The following is a 14,214-nucleotide window of genomic DNA, read 5'->3' as shown; positions in this document are numbered from 1 at the left end:
GAAACAAAGACACAATAAAGCAAATCTAAATGAATAAAACAATAGAGGGCAATGTGAAATATCTTCTTGGAAAAATTGCTGACTTGGAAAATAGATCCAGGAGAGATCATTTGAAAATTATTGGACTGGGGGCAGATAGGTGGCAAAGTGGATAAAGCACTGGCCCTGGATTCAGGAGGACCTGAGTTCAAATCTAGCCTCAGATACTTGACACTTACTAGCTCTGTGACCCTGGGCAAGTCACTTAACCTTCATTGTACCATCAAAAAGAAAAGAAAAGGAAAAGAAAATTATTGGACTATGTGAAAGCCGTGATCAAGGAAAGAGCTTAGATATCATCTTCCAAGAAATTGTCAGGGAAAATTGCCCTGAGATTCTAGAAGCAGAAGGTAAAATAGACATTGAAAGAATCCACCAATCACCTTCTGAAATAGATCCCAAAAGGCAAACTTCCAGGAATATTACAGTGGAAATTCCAGAGCTCCCAGGTCAAGGAGAAAATATTGCAAGCAGCTAGAAAAAAGGAATTCAAATACTGTGGAGCTACAGTAAGTATAACACAAGATCTAGCAGCATCTACCATAAAAGAGCAGAGGGCATGGAATATGATATTCTGGAGGGCAAAGGAACTGGAATTACAACCAAAAATCACCTACTCCACAAAACTGAGTGTAATCTTTCAGAGGAAAGAATAGGAGTTCAATGAAAAAGAGGACATTCAAGTATTCATTATCAAAAGATATAAACTGAATAGAAAATTTGACTTTCAAATACAAGACCCTAGAGAAGCATAAAATGGTAAACAGGAAAAAGAAATCATGAGGGATATTAAAATATTCAACTCTTTACATTCCTACATGGGAAAATATTTCAAACTAATAAGAACTTTCTCAATGTTAGGGTAGCTGAAAGGAATACATTTAGACAGAGGACACAGGTCTGAACTGAATGTGAAGGGATGATATCGGTAAAGCATTTATTTTTGTTTATCCTTGTTTTTTGTGGGGCAAACCGGGTGCAGTATCTTGTATCTGGGGCCAGATTTGGGCTTGAGGCCTCCTGGGTCCAGGGCTGGTGCTTTGTCTGCTGTGCTACCTAGCTAACCCATGATGACATCTTTAAAATAGGGTTGAGGGGTAGGAGAAATGTACTGGGGGAGGGGGAGTAGTACAGGTTGACTGGGGAGAGGTAGTTCACATGAAGGAAAAAAGAAAAAAGCTAATGGAGGATAGGGAAAAGAGGGGGAAGTAGTGGGGGAGTGAGTGAACCTTATTATCATCAGAATTGACTCAAAGAGGGAATAACCTATATACTCAAGTGGAAATAGTGGGTAGTCAGGGTTGATGAGTGTCTTGTGTCTGAGGCCAGGTTTGGGCTCAGGTCCTCCTGGGTCCAGGGCAGGTGCTTTGTCCACTATGTCACTTACCTGCTCCATGATTACATTTTTTTGTGCGGCAATGGGGATTAAGTGACTTACACAGAGTCATACAGATAGTAAGTGTCAAGTGTCTAAGGTTAGATTTGAACTCAGGTACTCCTAAATCCAGGGTCAGTGCTAAAAACATACACTGTACTACCTAGCTGCCCCTCCCCATGATTACATTTTTAGGGTAAAATTGAGGGGAGAGAGGAATATACTGGGGCAAGGGATAGGGGAGTGATAGAATGGGGTAAAATCTCACATGAAACAGGAAAGGGCATATGGAGTGGGAGGAGATATGGGGAGGAGTGGGGTAGTAAAGGAGCCTTACACACATCAGAACTAGCTCAAAGGCATTAATCTCATCAGAGTTGGCTCAAGGAGGGAATAACATACACAACCAATTGGGTAGAGTAATCTATCTAACACTACAGGAAAGTAGAAGGGGAAGGGGATAAGGAGGGAAGGATGAAAGAAAGTAGGATAGAGCATGGGAGGGGCCATCAGAAGCAAAACACTTTAGAGGAGGAATAGGGCAAAAGAAGATAGAAAATAGAAAATATCAGGGGAAGGGAACAGGATGGAGCTAAACAGTTATGATGATTGACTGATGATAATGGCAAACCCTATGGTACTTACTTTGCTGGGCTATTGTGAAGAAAATTCTTTGTAAAGTTTATAATCCTATGTAAAAGTCATCTAATACTATTATTGCAATAATCAACCTCATGGGTTTATTGTAAGGAAATCTTTCTTTGAAGTACTATATAATTGTAGCTTACTATTTTAAAGAAAGAGATGAACAGGATACTCTCAGAAAGACCAGGAGGGACCTGCATGAGCTGATGCAAAGTGAAATCTACTGTATACAAAAGTACAGTATTATTGTGAGATTTGCTGTGAATGACTTGGATATTTTCAGCAATGCAATGATCCAAGAAAACTCCAAAGGTCTTATGAAAAATTTAATCCATCTACAGAGAGAGAACTGATGGTATTTGAATCCAGATTGAAACATAATTCTTTTTTGTTAATTACTTTATAGGAAACAAAAGAAAAATATAATAAACAGGATGCTGTCAGAAGAACCTCAAAAGACCTACATGAACTGAAGCAGAGTGAAATGTACTATATACAAAATAACAGAAATAAGGTAATATGATCTGCTGTGAAGGACTTGGTTATTTTAAGCAATGCAGTGATCCAATATAATTCTGAAGGACTTATGAAGATTGCAGTCCATCTACAGTGAAAGAATTGATGGTATCTGAAAACAGATTGAAGCATAATTTTTTTTTATAGTTCCTTAATCTGAAGTTTTGTTTTAGTTTGTTTTCTTTCACAACCTGGCTAATGTTGAGATGTTTTGCATGACTATTCATGTATAACTTATATTGAATTACTTGAGTTCTTGGGGGTTGGGAATGGAGAAGGAGGGAGGAAGAGTAGTTGGAACACAATGTTTTAAAAATTGATGTCAAAATTTGTTTTTACATGTAATTTGGAAAATAAAATTATAAACAGAAAAAGAGTTAAGGAGATGAATATAATCTTAGATATGATATACCTCTACAGAAAACTGAATAGGGATACAAAAAGTATACCTTATTTTCAGCTCTACATGGCACTTTCACAAATATAAACCTTGTATTATGGCATAAAACCCAAACCAGATGCAGAAAAGCAGAAATAGTAAAGCTCCAATGACCTCTAAGCATTAAAGTGAAAAGAAGAGTCAATTGTTGTGTCAAACTTCATTGTTTTACATTAAGAAATTGCCACTGCCCTCCCAACCTTCAGCAACCTACTCTGATTATACAGCAATCATTGACACTAAGACAAGGTGCTGTATCAGCAAAACAGATTATGATTTGCAAAAGGTTTAGATGATGGATAGAATTCTTATGAATAAATTATTTATGTGCATTATTTTAGACTACTGTGTATTGTAAACGACTCTTTGTACTGGCAAATTAACAAAAACTCATGTGACTCACTTTATTGTGATATTTTCTTTATTATGGTGGTCTGGAACTGAATCTGTGTACATCTTTCTAAAGCAGATCAATGAATTAGTCATGAAACTAAAAAAAAAAAAAAACAGAAAAAGTACAAATTTAAAATCCCCAATTAAATACCAAAGAGGAAAGCCTGAAAATTAAAGGGGAAATTAATAAAAATTGAAAGTAATAAAATCATTGAACCAATAAATAAAATTAGGAACTAGTTTTATGAAATAACCAATAAAATAGACAAACCATTGTTTATTTTTTAAAAGAAAGAAAAAATCAACACCAAAAATGAAAAGGATGAATGCACCAAAATGAAGATGAATTATTAGGAGTTATTTCTTCTGAATATGTGTCAGTGAAACTGACAGTGTAATAGATGAATATTTATAAAAATATGAACTGCTTATATTAACAGAAGAGGAAATATAATATTTAAAGAACCCTGTCTTAAAAAATATATATATATATACATATATATATATATATATATTTAACAAGACATCAATGAGGTCCCTAATAAAAAATCCCTAGGATTCAATAGATTTACAAATGAATTCTACCAAACATTTAAGGAACAATCAATCCCATTACTATATAAACTATTTTAAATAGGAAAGGAATGAATTATACTAAATTCCTTTTATTATACAAACTTGATTTGATAACTTAATGAGAGGGAGTAAAACATAAAAATAAAACTATATACCAATTTTCTCAATGAATACGCATGAAAAAATGTAAATAAAATGGCAACAAGAAGATTATAAGAGTATATCAGAGTAATCATATCTAAGACTAGGTGGGATTTATAACAGGAAATCAGGACTGCTTCAATATTAGGAAAGCTATCAACATAATTGACAATATCAATATCAAAAAAAATAAAAATCATATGATTATATCAATAGATGCCCTAAAAGCTTTTGACAAAATACAGCACTCATTCCTTTTAAGGTCACTAGAGAGCATAGGAATAAATGGAGTTTTTCTTAAAATGATAAACAATATCTACCTATAATCAAGAGAAAACATTATCTGTAATGGGGATAAACTTGAAGCTTTCCAATAAGATTAGAGGTGAAGCAAGAATGCCCATTATCACCATTATTTTTCAGTATTGTATTAGAAATTCTAGTTGTAGAAATAAGACAAGAAAAAGAAATATGAGAAATAGAAATAAAGGTAAAATAAAACTACCACTCTTTGTAGATGATAGGCATACCCAGAGACCCCTAAAGAATAAACCAAATGAAACAGTTAACAAATATAGAAAATTTGCAGAACATAAAATAAACCCACAGGAATCATCAGAATTTGTATATACTACCAACAAAACCCAATGGAAAGAGATAAATAAATTCCATATAAAATAATGGTAGATAATATAAAATACTCAGGAGTCTATCTACAAAGATAAACCCAGGAATTATAGGAACACAATTACAAAATATTTTTCACCCAAATAAAGGCAGACCTAATGCAGAAATATCAATTGCTCATGGGTAGGCCAAGCCAATATAAAAAAAAATTTACAATTCCATCTCAGTTAATTTACCTTTTCAGTGCCCAAACAACCAACCTACTAATTATTTATATGGCTAGAAAAACAGAATAACAAAATTCACATGGAAAAACAAAAGATCAAAAGAATCAGTGGGAGAAAAAGCTGAAGGAAGGTGATCTAGCAGTATAAGATTGAAAACTAAATTGAAATGTTATAGTCATCAAAACAATCTGGCACTGGCTAAAAAATAGAGCGGTGAATCAATGGAATAGACTAGGTACACAACAAATGATGACCATAAATAACCATAGTAAATTGATGTTTGATAAACCCAAAGGTCCAAAATTTTGGAGTAAGAATTCACTATTTGATCCCCCCAAAATTCTGGAACAACTAGATATCAGATTGAAAGAAATAAGGCATAGACCAATATCTCACACTGTATACCAAGATAAAGTCAAAATGGATAAATGATTTAAATATAAAGGGTTATATAACTAAATTGGGGAACACTATTGATGGAATATTGTTGTGCTATTCCAAATGATAAGCTTATTGATTTAGAAATAACCATGGATTGGGGCAGCTAGGTGGCACAGTGGATAAAGCACAAGGCCCTGGATTCAGGAGGACCTGAGTTCATATCTGGCCTCAGACACTTGACACTTTCAAGCTGTGTGACCCTAGGCAAGTCACTTTACCCTCACTGCCCTACAAAAATTAATTAGCAAATTAATTAATTAAAAAAATAATAAACATGGATAGACTCTAATGAAATAAAAGTGAAATGAGCAGAACCAAGAGAACATTTTATAGTGACATCAGTATTGTTTTAAGAATAACTTTGAGCAACTAAGTAATTTTGACTATTATAAATACTCAAATTAACTACAAAGGACATATGAAGGAAGACACTATCTGCATTCAGAAAAAGAACTGATAACAAGAAGTATGTATAGAATAATTTTATATACACACATTTGTGTCTATTTGTAGCCATCTGTAGGGCAAGGGTAGGGGGAGGGAAGAAAAAGTGAGAAAATAAATTTCTGTGATGACTATTATATATTTAAAAGGAATAGCAAAGGAGCAGCTTCATGTGCAATCATCTTTTTTAATTCTACTGTGTTATGGAAATGCTTGTTTTATTTCATTACTTAGAAATAAAATAAATAACATTTTCAAAATAAGTAAATGAGAGAAAATATACCTTTCATATTTATGGATAAGTGAAGAGTGTATGACCAAACAAGAGGTAGAGAAGATCATGGGAAATAAAATGCATAATTTTTGTTTCATGAAGTTAAAAAGAATTGGAAACAGGATGTGCAGTGATTGGAGAATGGTTGAATAATTTGTTGTATATTATAGTGATGGAATACTTCTATTCTAGAAGAAATGACTAGAAGGATGGTTTCAGAAAAACCTAGAAAGAGTTATATGATCTGATGCAAAGAAAAGTATGTAGAACCAGAACATTATACAAAGTAACAACAAATGTAAATATGACCAGCTGTGAGACTTTGATACTCTAAACAAGACAATGACCCAAAATAATTCCAATGAACCTATGATAAAAATGCTATCGAATTGTAGAGAGAGAACTGATGAAATCTTAGTACAGATTGAAGCATACCTTTTTTAAATTTTTGTTTTTAGTTTCCTTTTGCAACAGGGCTAACATTAAAATATATTTGCATGACTTTGCATGAATTATATTCCTTGCCTTCTCAAGAACTAGGGGAGGAAGGAAGGAAGGGAGTGAATTTAGAATTCAAAATTTTAGACAATTTTTTAAATGTTTTATGTGTAATTGGCAAACATCTAACAAAAATAAAAATACATTTAAAAAATGAAAGAAAGGAAATAAAACTTTCGTGGTGACGAGACAATGGACTGAATATAATATAAAAGGATTGGATGAAGAAAATTCATCTGCAACAACTCAATCATGGTAATAGTTGATAGTTATAAGGAGAGGGAAAACAGAATATAGCTCCACTAGTAGTCACAAAGGAGTCAATAAGGAAAGCTCCAGTATTTTTCAGAGGGGCAATTCTACCTCTTATAAAAACAAGACATAAAAGTACATCGGTCAGAGACTCTTTATTATAGGATAGACAAATAATGCTATTTCAAAAACCCTAAGCACATTGCTGAATCTTAGCAGTATACACTTATTCAAAAGGATGACCATGAATCATTCAAAAAATTTAATTTATTTCCAGCACCTTTCACTTAGTAAGATAGGAATGAATGCACCATAGTTATTACAGAAAGACTGCTATCAAAACAGTTAATAAGTTTTAAGTAGTTAGGGTACTTATAAATGTATGTGTTAGTTATCTAGAAAAATCCTTCATATATGGAAATTGGAGACTTGGGTTGTACTCCAGTTTACCACTATGATCATGGGAAGCTATTTCCCCTTTGAAGAAATTAGTTTCCTCATAAATCAAAAAGAGGAAGTTAGTATAGATTATTTCTGCTATTATGTTCTATTCTAAAATTCTGCGACTCTTATAGTATGTATTTATTTATACTGCACTAATTATTTGAAAGATTTCCAAAGTGCTTTAGTTCTAGAGAATAGGTTGTACATTGTAAAAATCTAGCAAAATATTAGGTCAGAAGAAATCTTAGATGGATCTGGCTTTTAATCCGTTTCCAAACTTTTTGTTTCCACATACCTGAATGAGGGAAAACAAAACCTCAAAGACTATAAATACAAAATGTAAATAAGGAAGGGGCTACATTACCCAATGGCACTCTTGCAGCACTTGCATCAGGATTGATCCAAAATGATAGCCAGGACAGGACCACAATGAGCAGAGTAGGGGCATAGACGCCCATCATGTAAAATCCCACTTGTCTTCTCAGTGTAAAGATTACTTCCACACATGTGTAATAGCCTTTCAGGAAAGAAATGTATGTGATAAGTTGTTAAGAAGCAATATATTCTGGGGCAGCTAGGTAGTGCAGTGGATAGAGCATCAGCCCTAGATTCAGGAGGAAACGAGTTCAAATCTGGCCTCAGACACTTAAGACTTAATAGCTGTGTGAGCCTGGGCAAGTCACTTAACCCCAATTGCCTCACCAAAAATTAAAAATTAAGAAGCAATATATTCAAATATCAGTAATATTCAAATGAAGCCACTTTACTTGTTGATTACAGGTCATTATGATTTATTTGATTCAAAACAAAAAAGCAAATCATCATACACACACACCATGCCCAACTCCCCAAAAGATTTCCTTCAAGTGAAAACATTTTAAAAAGGTTTCCAAGAAGTGAAAATAATTAGATATAAGTTAAATCATCACAATGTAGAACCAGTGTCTTCTGACCTTTCAGAACTTGACCATGACACTGAGAAACAGACATCACATGCTGCTACAATATTTCAATGTCTAGAGTTACAGGTCTTTTTTCAGAGAATCAGAAATGGAGTTTCAGTCTTTTTATTACCCATGGGTATTACCCAGGGGAAATGACCTGAAATAGCTACTTAAAGAATAGCAAATCAGAGGAATGCTACTGGATTAACATCAGAGATAGGCTATATAGTCAATCTGGTTGTGTGGAGGTGGGAGGGTTTGGGGAGAAGCTCCCCAGAGTTATCAGAAAGGTCCAAAATTCAAAAGTGCATTTTCAAAATGGAAAAGAAAGTTAATTAAGGTACTTGAATGCAAATATCAGCAAATAATGAGAAAAAATGAGTAAATACAAAGTATGAAAGGTCTTATAATGAAAGCATGTGACCCCAAGTATCCCTAATCCTCTCCTTCTTGTGGACCCCTATGACATGCCCAAATTCAGGATAAAATATTTGATGGAATTTGGAAATGGAAATTTGCTAAAATGAATGCAGGGAAAGTCTAAAACAGTGAAGAAATGGGATTTTAACTCCTGGAGAGTCAAATAATTGTGCCCTATTGAAGAGTAACCTTGGAAGTTAATTACAAATTTCTGGCATTCTCATAACCAGCATTTGCTGTCAAAGGGAAGCATCATAAATGCTGTTACAACACTTGATAAAAAATAAGCATTGCTAAGTACTTGAGAATATTTTTCAAATAGTTTCTCTATTAATAATTCAAATAAAAATGTCAAGCCCATTGTTTTAAAACTAAACTAACAAATTAATATATTTTTCTACATAAAATAACATAAATTGGATGCAATTTATTTATCAGTTTGGTTGCCTAATCTCATATAATAAACATTTAAAATGTGTTGAGAACAAATTTTGAGTTGTCACCCCCAAAACAGAAATTTTCTTATGTTGACTCTTCTTTCTCCAATTTTTCTTCTAATAGTCCTGAAGTCTTTATTGCTTGAAACGTCTCAATACTTTCCAAGCATTTTTTTTCATATTGGCTTACTAAAATGTTGTTGTTGTTTGTCCTTCATTCACAAAGAGAACCATGACATCAGGAGGTAAGGTCATGACTTGCAGTGAAGTGGATTTAAGTAAAGGAGGGCTGTGCAAAGTCACCAAACTCACTCTCTCCTCCAGAGTCATCTGCTTCTAATGGCAAATATATATATATATATATATATATATATATATATATATATATATATATATATATATATATATATATATATATATATATATATATATATATATATATATATATATATATATATATAAATAAGGATAACTGGAGATAGCCCCAAATGTTTAAGGAAATGGGGGGTGTATGAAGTGAGCTTTGATCTCAGGTCCTCCCAACATAAGTGCCAGTTCTCTATCCAATGTGCCACCTAACTGTCCCATAATAGAATACATATTGATTAAATAACCTTCTTTTACCATGCCTAAGAATTAAAGTTGATAGGGTCTTATACTGAGAGATAAATTAAGTTAAAAATTAATTAAATTTGTGATAACAGTGTCTTTTATTTCACTTAATATTATAGTTGTTGTTATAAGTAATTTTAAGAAGACATTAAGAGTTTGGGACTTTGAGTAGCCATCATTAGTTGTTGTACTACTCTTGTTCTAAAATTTTCTTCTGTATGCTGTGAGGAAGAAGGAAATGTGGAGGTTTTCTTTATAGAACTGGTTATATACAAAATTCCACACCCAAATTTTCTTCCCCTTGGATAAACCCACAACATATGTTTGTAATTGTCAATCATGTGGAACATCTCTAAAATATATCATAGTTTCAGGGTGCCCATTACTCAAGCTTAGAAGGGATCCTGTACTTCCTATATGAGATTTCAAACTGCCTCTGTTTTATTATGGCATTTTATGTTCCATATAATTACCCATACACCTTTTGTATATGAAACATGAAAAGCATAATGCTGTGCTACCCCCAATGAATTTTACATTGTTTCAAGTGGCATCAGATTTTCTAGATATTGTTTCATAATGTTGCTTATTTGGAAATGACTTATTTTTCATTCCATTCAATGGAAGTTGAATGACAATTTTGATAAAAATCTGTTTTGAGGCAGATTGCAGCCAGATATTTAAAACAAGGTATACCACTCATCGAAGATTCTTGTGGGTGAGTACCTGGATGACTTCAGCAGCAAAGTATAAAGAGGAATATTTTAGTGATTTAGTCGATAAATTTTTATGAGAAACGTTTGCTAGATCCTGGCATTAGATCTTTTCCTGTTACTTATACCATGTTTAGAGGGGGGAGAGGAAAAAAAGATAGAGTCAGAGAGAGATAAAGAAAGACAAAAAAGTGAGTGAGCAAGACAAAGATTTAGAATATATATTCAGCTAATTATTGAAATTATAGACTAGTCAAATCGAGTTTACTAACCATTCTTAGTAGTTTTTTTAATGAATCTAAAGTCAATTTCAAATTCAAGGATTTTAAACATGAATCTAATTTCAGAGAATCTAATAAAGAATGAAGGGGGAAAATTGGCCTCACTAATAGGAGGGAAAATAAATCTGTCACATGAGTATTCTTCCTCTAAAACTTGAGAAAACATGTCCACCATCTAAAAATACTGTACTTGTTAATTGATATTGCTTCCCCTGTAGTCTAGCTTTTATAGACATTATTTTTCCCAACTTTAATAAGTACCCCAGCTTTATGTTTCAATATTGATCCAACCTAGTGAGGTAGCAGTGACAATTCATTTGAGAATGAAGAAATGCCTCCAGGAAAAATGGAAAATTTTTGCATCATAACTTGATTTTACATTCAAACAGCTTATAATAGTTTCTCAAATTTCATACCTATCAATTACCTATATTAAAATATCTTCAAAATTTAAAAGAAAACATTCTTAAAGATTTTTTAGATGGGAAGGGATTTTTCTTTCTTTCTAAATAAGATATAAAGTCAGTAAACTTTAACGCCATTGGGTTGGGCTCCATATAAAATTTTACATCAGTTTACTCACCACAGATCGTTTTTATACATTACAGATTTACTTAGTGAATTAGTAAAATTTTTCACTTTAAGTGAAAAATGCTATATGACATAAGATGTATTTTTTTTTCCTTTTGCTTCCAGGTGCAGACTGAATCCTCATCAATGAAGTTAATTCAACATTTCAAAAAATACCATCTGGGGGAAGTTCCTTTTAAAATATAAACTCAGCATCTGTATCTGCTTGCTTTGTTTGCCCTAAACTCTATATTCAGCACTGTATCCATGTGGTCAATTGATAATTTCCCTTTTCTAGAGATAATCTTGATGACATTGGCTATGCATCATTTCTGATCTATACATTAGCATTCACTGATGATATCCAAACTTCAACATGAAAGGAAACAAAATATGTTATAAAGGATTGGCAAATGTTTGAAATGTTTAGCTCATGGTACCAAATGGTCATCTATGAAGAAATATATCAACAGAAAGATGGTATCTATTTTTCTGATATAAAAAAGTCATGCTCTATGGTGTTAAAAAGTGAAACTATTATTAAAAGTATTTTTATCAATTCTTTTTTTTTTTTTTGCAGGGCAATGAGGTTTAAGTGACCTGCCCAGGTTCACACAGCTAATAAGTGTCAAGTGTCTGAGTGGAGATTTGAACTCAGGTCCTCCTGAATCCAGGGTCAATGCTTTATCCACTTCACTGCCTAGTGGACCCTTTTTATCAATTCTTAAAATTACTCTTTCATTCCCTAGAAGAGAAATTATAATATGTGTAAGTTATAAAGAATTTCCTTAACTTAAAGAGTGCCATTCAATTTAAATGAAGGATAATTTATTCTGTGAATGTTTTTATACTCAGATATGAAAGCATCCTAAAAGGCACCATTTTCATCAGTTTCAAAGTTTCTATTTTCATCTAAATATCTTCTCAATACAATTATTATAATGGAACTTTTAGTAATCAGCCTTATGAAAACAATGCCATTTTGTGTACCTTACAAAAAATAAGCATACCTCAGGGGACAAAAGTAAGAGAACCAAAGGAGGCACCTTTTGTTTGTGAAGATGTGGGGAAAAGGTTTAGGAATCATAAGGAAATAAAGATGGAAGGAAAGCACAATTATATTTTTAAATCAATGATTGTTCATAATATAAATGTGACAGCTAGGTGACACAGTAGATAAACATTACAGTCCTGGAATCAGGAAGAAATTGAGTTCAAGCTGGCCTCAAACACTTACTAACTATATAATCTTGGGCTAATCACTTAATCTTTGTTTGCCTCAGTTTCCTCATCTGTAAAATTAGGATAAAAACAAATCCTATCTCCCAGGGTGACTATGAAGATCAAGTGAGATAACCATTGTAAAGTGCTTTGCACAGGGCCCAGTACATGGTAACTTCTATATAAATGTGAGATATTATTATTATTAAAAATTTTAAGCTTTTGGAAAAATAATATCAATATAACTAGAATGGGAAGAGAAAGTAGGTGGGGGACAATGTTGTATGAAATATCTGATAAAAGTCTGATGTCCAGCATTAATAAAGATTTGTGAAAAATATTTTTAAAACCAAGAGTTATTAACCAATAGATAAGTTGTCAAAGAAAATAATCAAGCACTTTTTAAAAGAAATACAAGCTTAACAGTGGTATACACCAATGCTTCAAAGCATAAATAACAATATAAATGCAAATTCCCACAACCGAAGCTTCACTTCATGCTTATGAAAGCTCACCATATGATTAAAAATTTGGAAATAGTAAATAATGTAATGGCTTTAGGAAAACAGGAACACTAATATAGTGTTGGTGAGAATTTAGATTAACTTTTCTGAAAAACAATTTGGAATTATTTGAGAAAGTTCAATAAACCAATTAATATCCTTTAATCCATTCCTAGTACCCATGCTCAAGGACATAAAACATCATGTTTCATATATACTAAGATATTCAGAGCATCACTCTTTGTTGCAAAAAAAATATGTAGGTGACCATATGTAGGTGTCATATATGAATGTGTAATATATCATTCTCTGATCAATTTGATGATTTCTTCCAATTAATTTGAAAAATTTACAGGACATGAATTATTCAGGGTCACTTAGCTAGTAAGTGTGAGGGAGAGAGAAAGAGAGGGAAAGAGAGGAGAGAGAAAGAGAGAGAGAGAGAGAGAGAGAGAGAGAGAGAGAGAGAGAGAGAGAGCACATTTTGTGAGGTTAGAGCCTTTAAAGGAGCCTGAGCCATGTATAAAAAAATGTAATAAAATATTATTACACAATAACAAACAAAAAAACATTAGAAATTCAGAAAAATGGGAAGAAATACAAAACTGCACAGTAAATCAGAAGCAGAAAAATATACACAATAGCTACATTAATATAAATGTAAAATACTAAAATGCAGCTGTATTAGGTTAAATATAATGTAACATAGGTTCCTGAAAACAGATAAGAAAATATACTCTCTTCCTATCAGTAGAGAGTTAGGGATGGGAGGGTTAGGTTCTGAACATACTCGATAAATTTTTCTTTGTTACAAGGATGGATTCATGGTAGAACATTGGATAAACTAAAAATGGTTGTGGTATAAAAATTAGGTACCTTTTAAATTTATATTTTAAGTTAAATTATTAGATAATCATTTGAAATTAACAAAATTGATATTTTAAATAGATTAGAAATCAACATTTAAATTGGAACGTGACTCATCTAGCATATGACATTATTATATTGTAGTAAGATATAATTTTATAAATTATATATTATATTATTTATATTAGATGCAACTAATTTCTTTTAAAATGTAGCAATAGGGGCAGCTAGATGGTGCAGTGGATAGAGCACCGGCCCTGGAGTCAGGAGTGCCTGAGTTCAAATCCGGTCTCAGACACTTAACACTTACTAGAT

The 14,214-nt window shown here is 32.6% G+C and overlaps 1 protein-coding gene across 2 annotated transcripts in view; it reads right to left on the bottom strand.

Moving 5' to 3' along the window:
* The window catches only part of GLRB (glycine receptor beta), a 112,561-nt gene that overhangs the window by 24,525 nt on the left and 73,822 nt on the right, over positions 1-14,214 (bottom strand). For both annotated transcript variants that reach the window (XM_043971047.1, XM_043971046.1), the window contains exon 8: positions 7,696-7,848. In XM_043971047.1, coding sequence (XP_043826982.1) covers positions 7,696-7,848 — 153 coding nt within the window. The remainder of the gene's footprint in view (positions 1-7,695; positions 7,849-14,214) is intronic.

The sequence above is a fragment of the Dromiciops gliroides genome, chromosome 6, assembly GCF_019393635.1.
Source record: "Dromiciops gliroides isolate mDroGli1 chromosome 6, mDroGli1.pri, whole genome shotgun sequence".
Classification (NCBI taxonomy): Eukaryota; Metazoa; Chordata; class Mammalia; order Microbiotheria; family Microbiotheriidae; genus Dromiciops; species Dromiciops gliroides.
The sequence above is the reverse complement of the archived record's forward strand: the minus strand, read 5'-3'. Positions and strand labels throughout refer to the sequence as shown.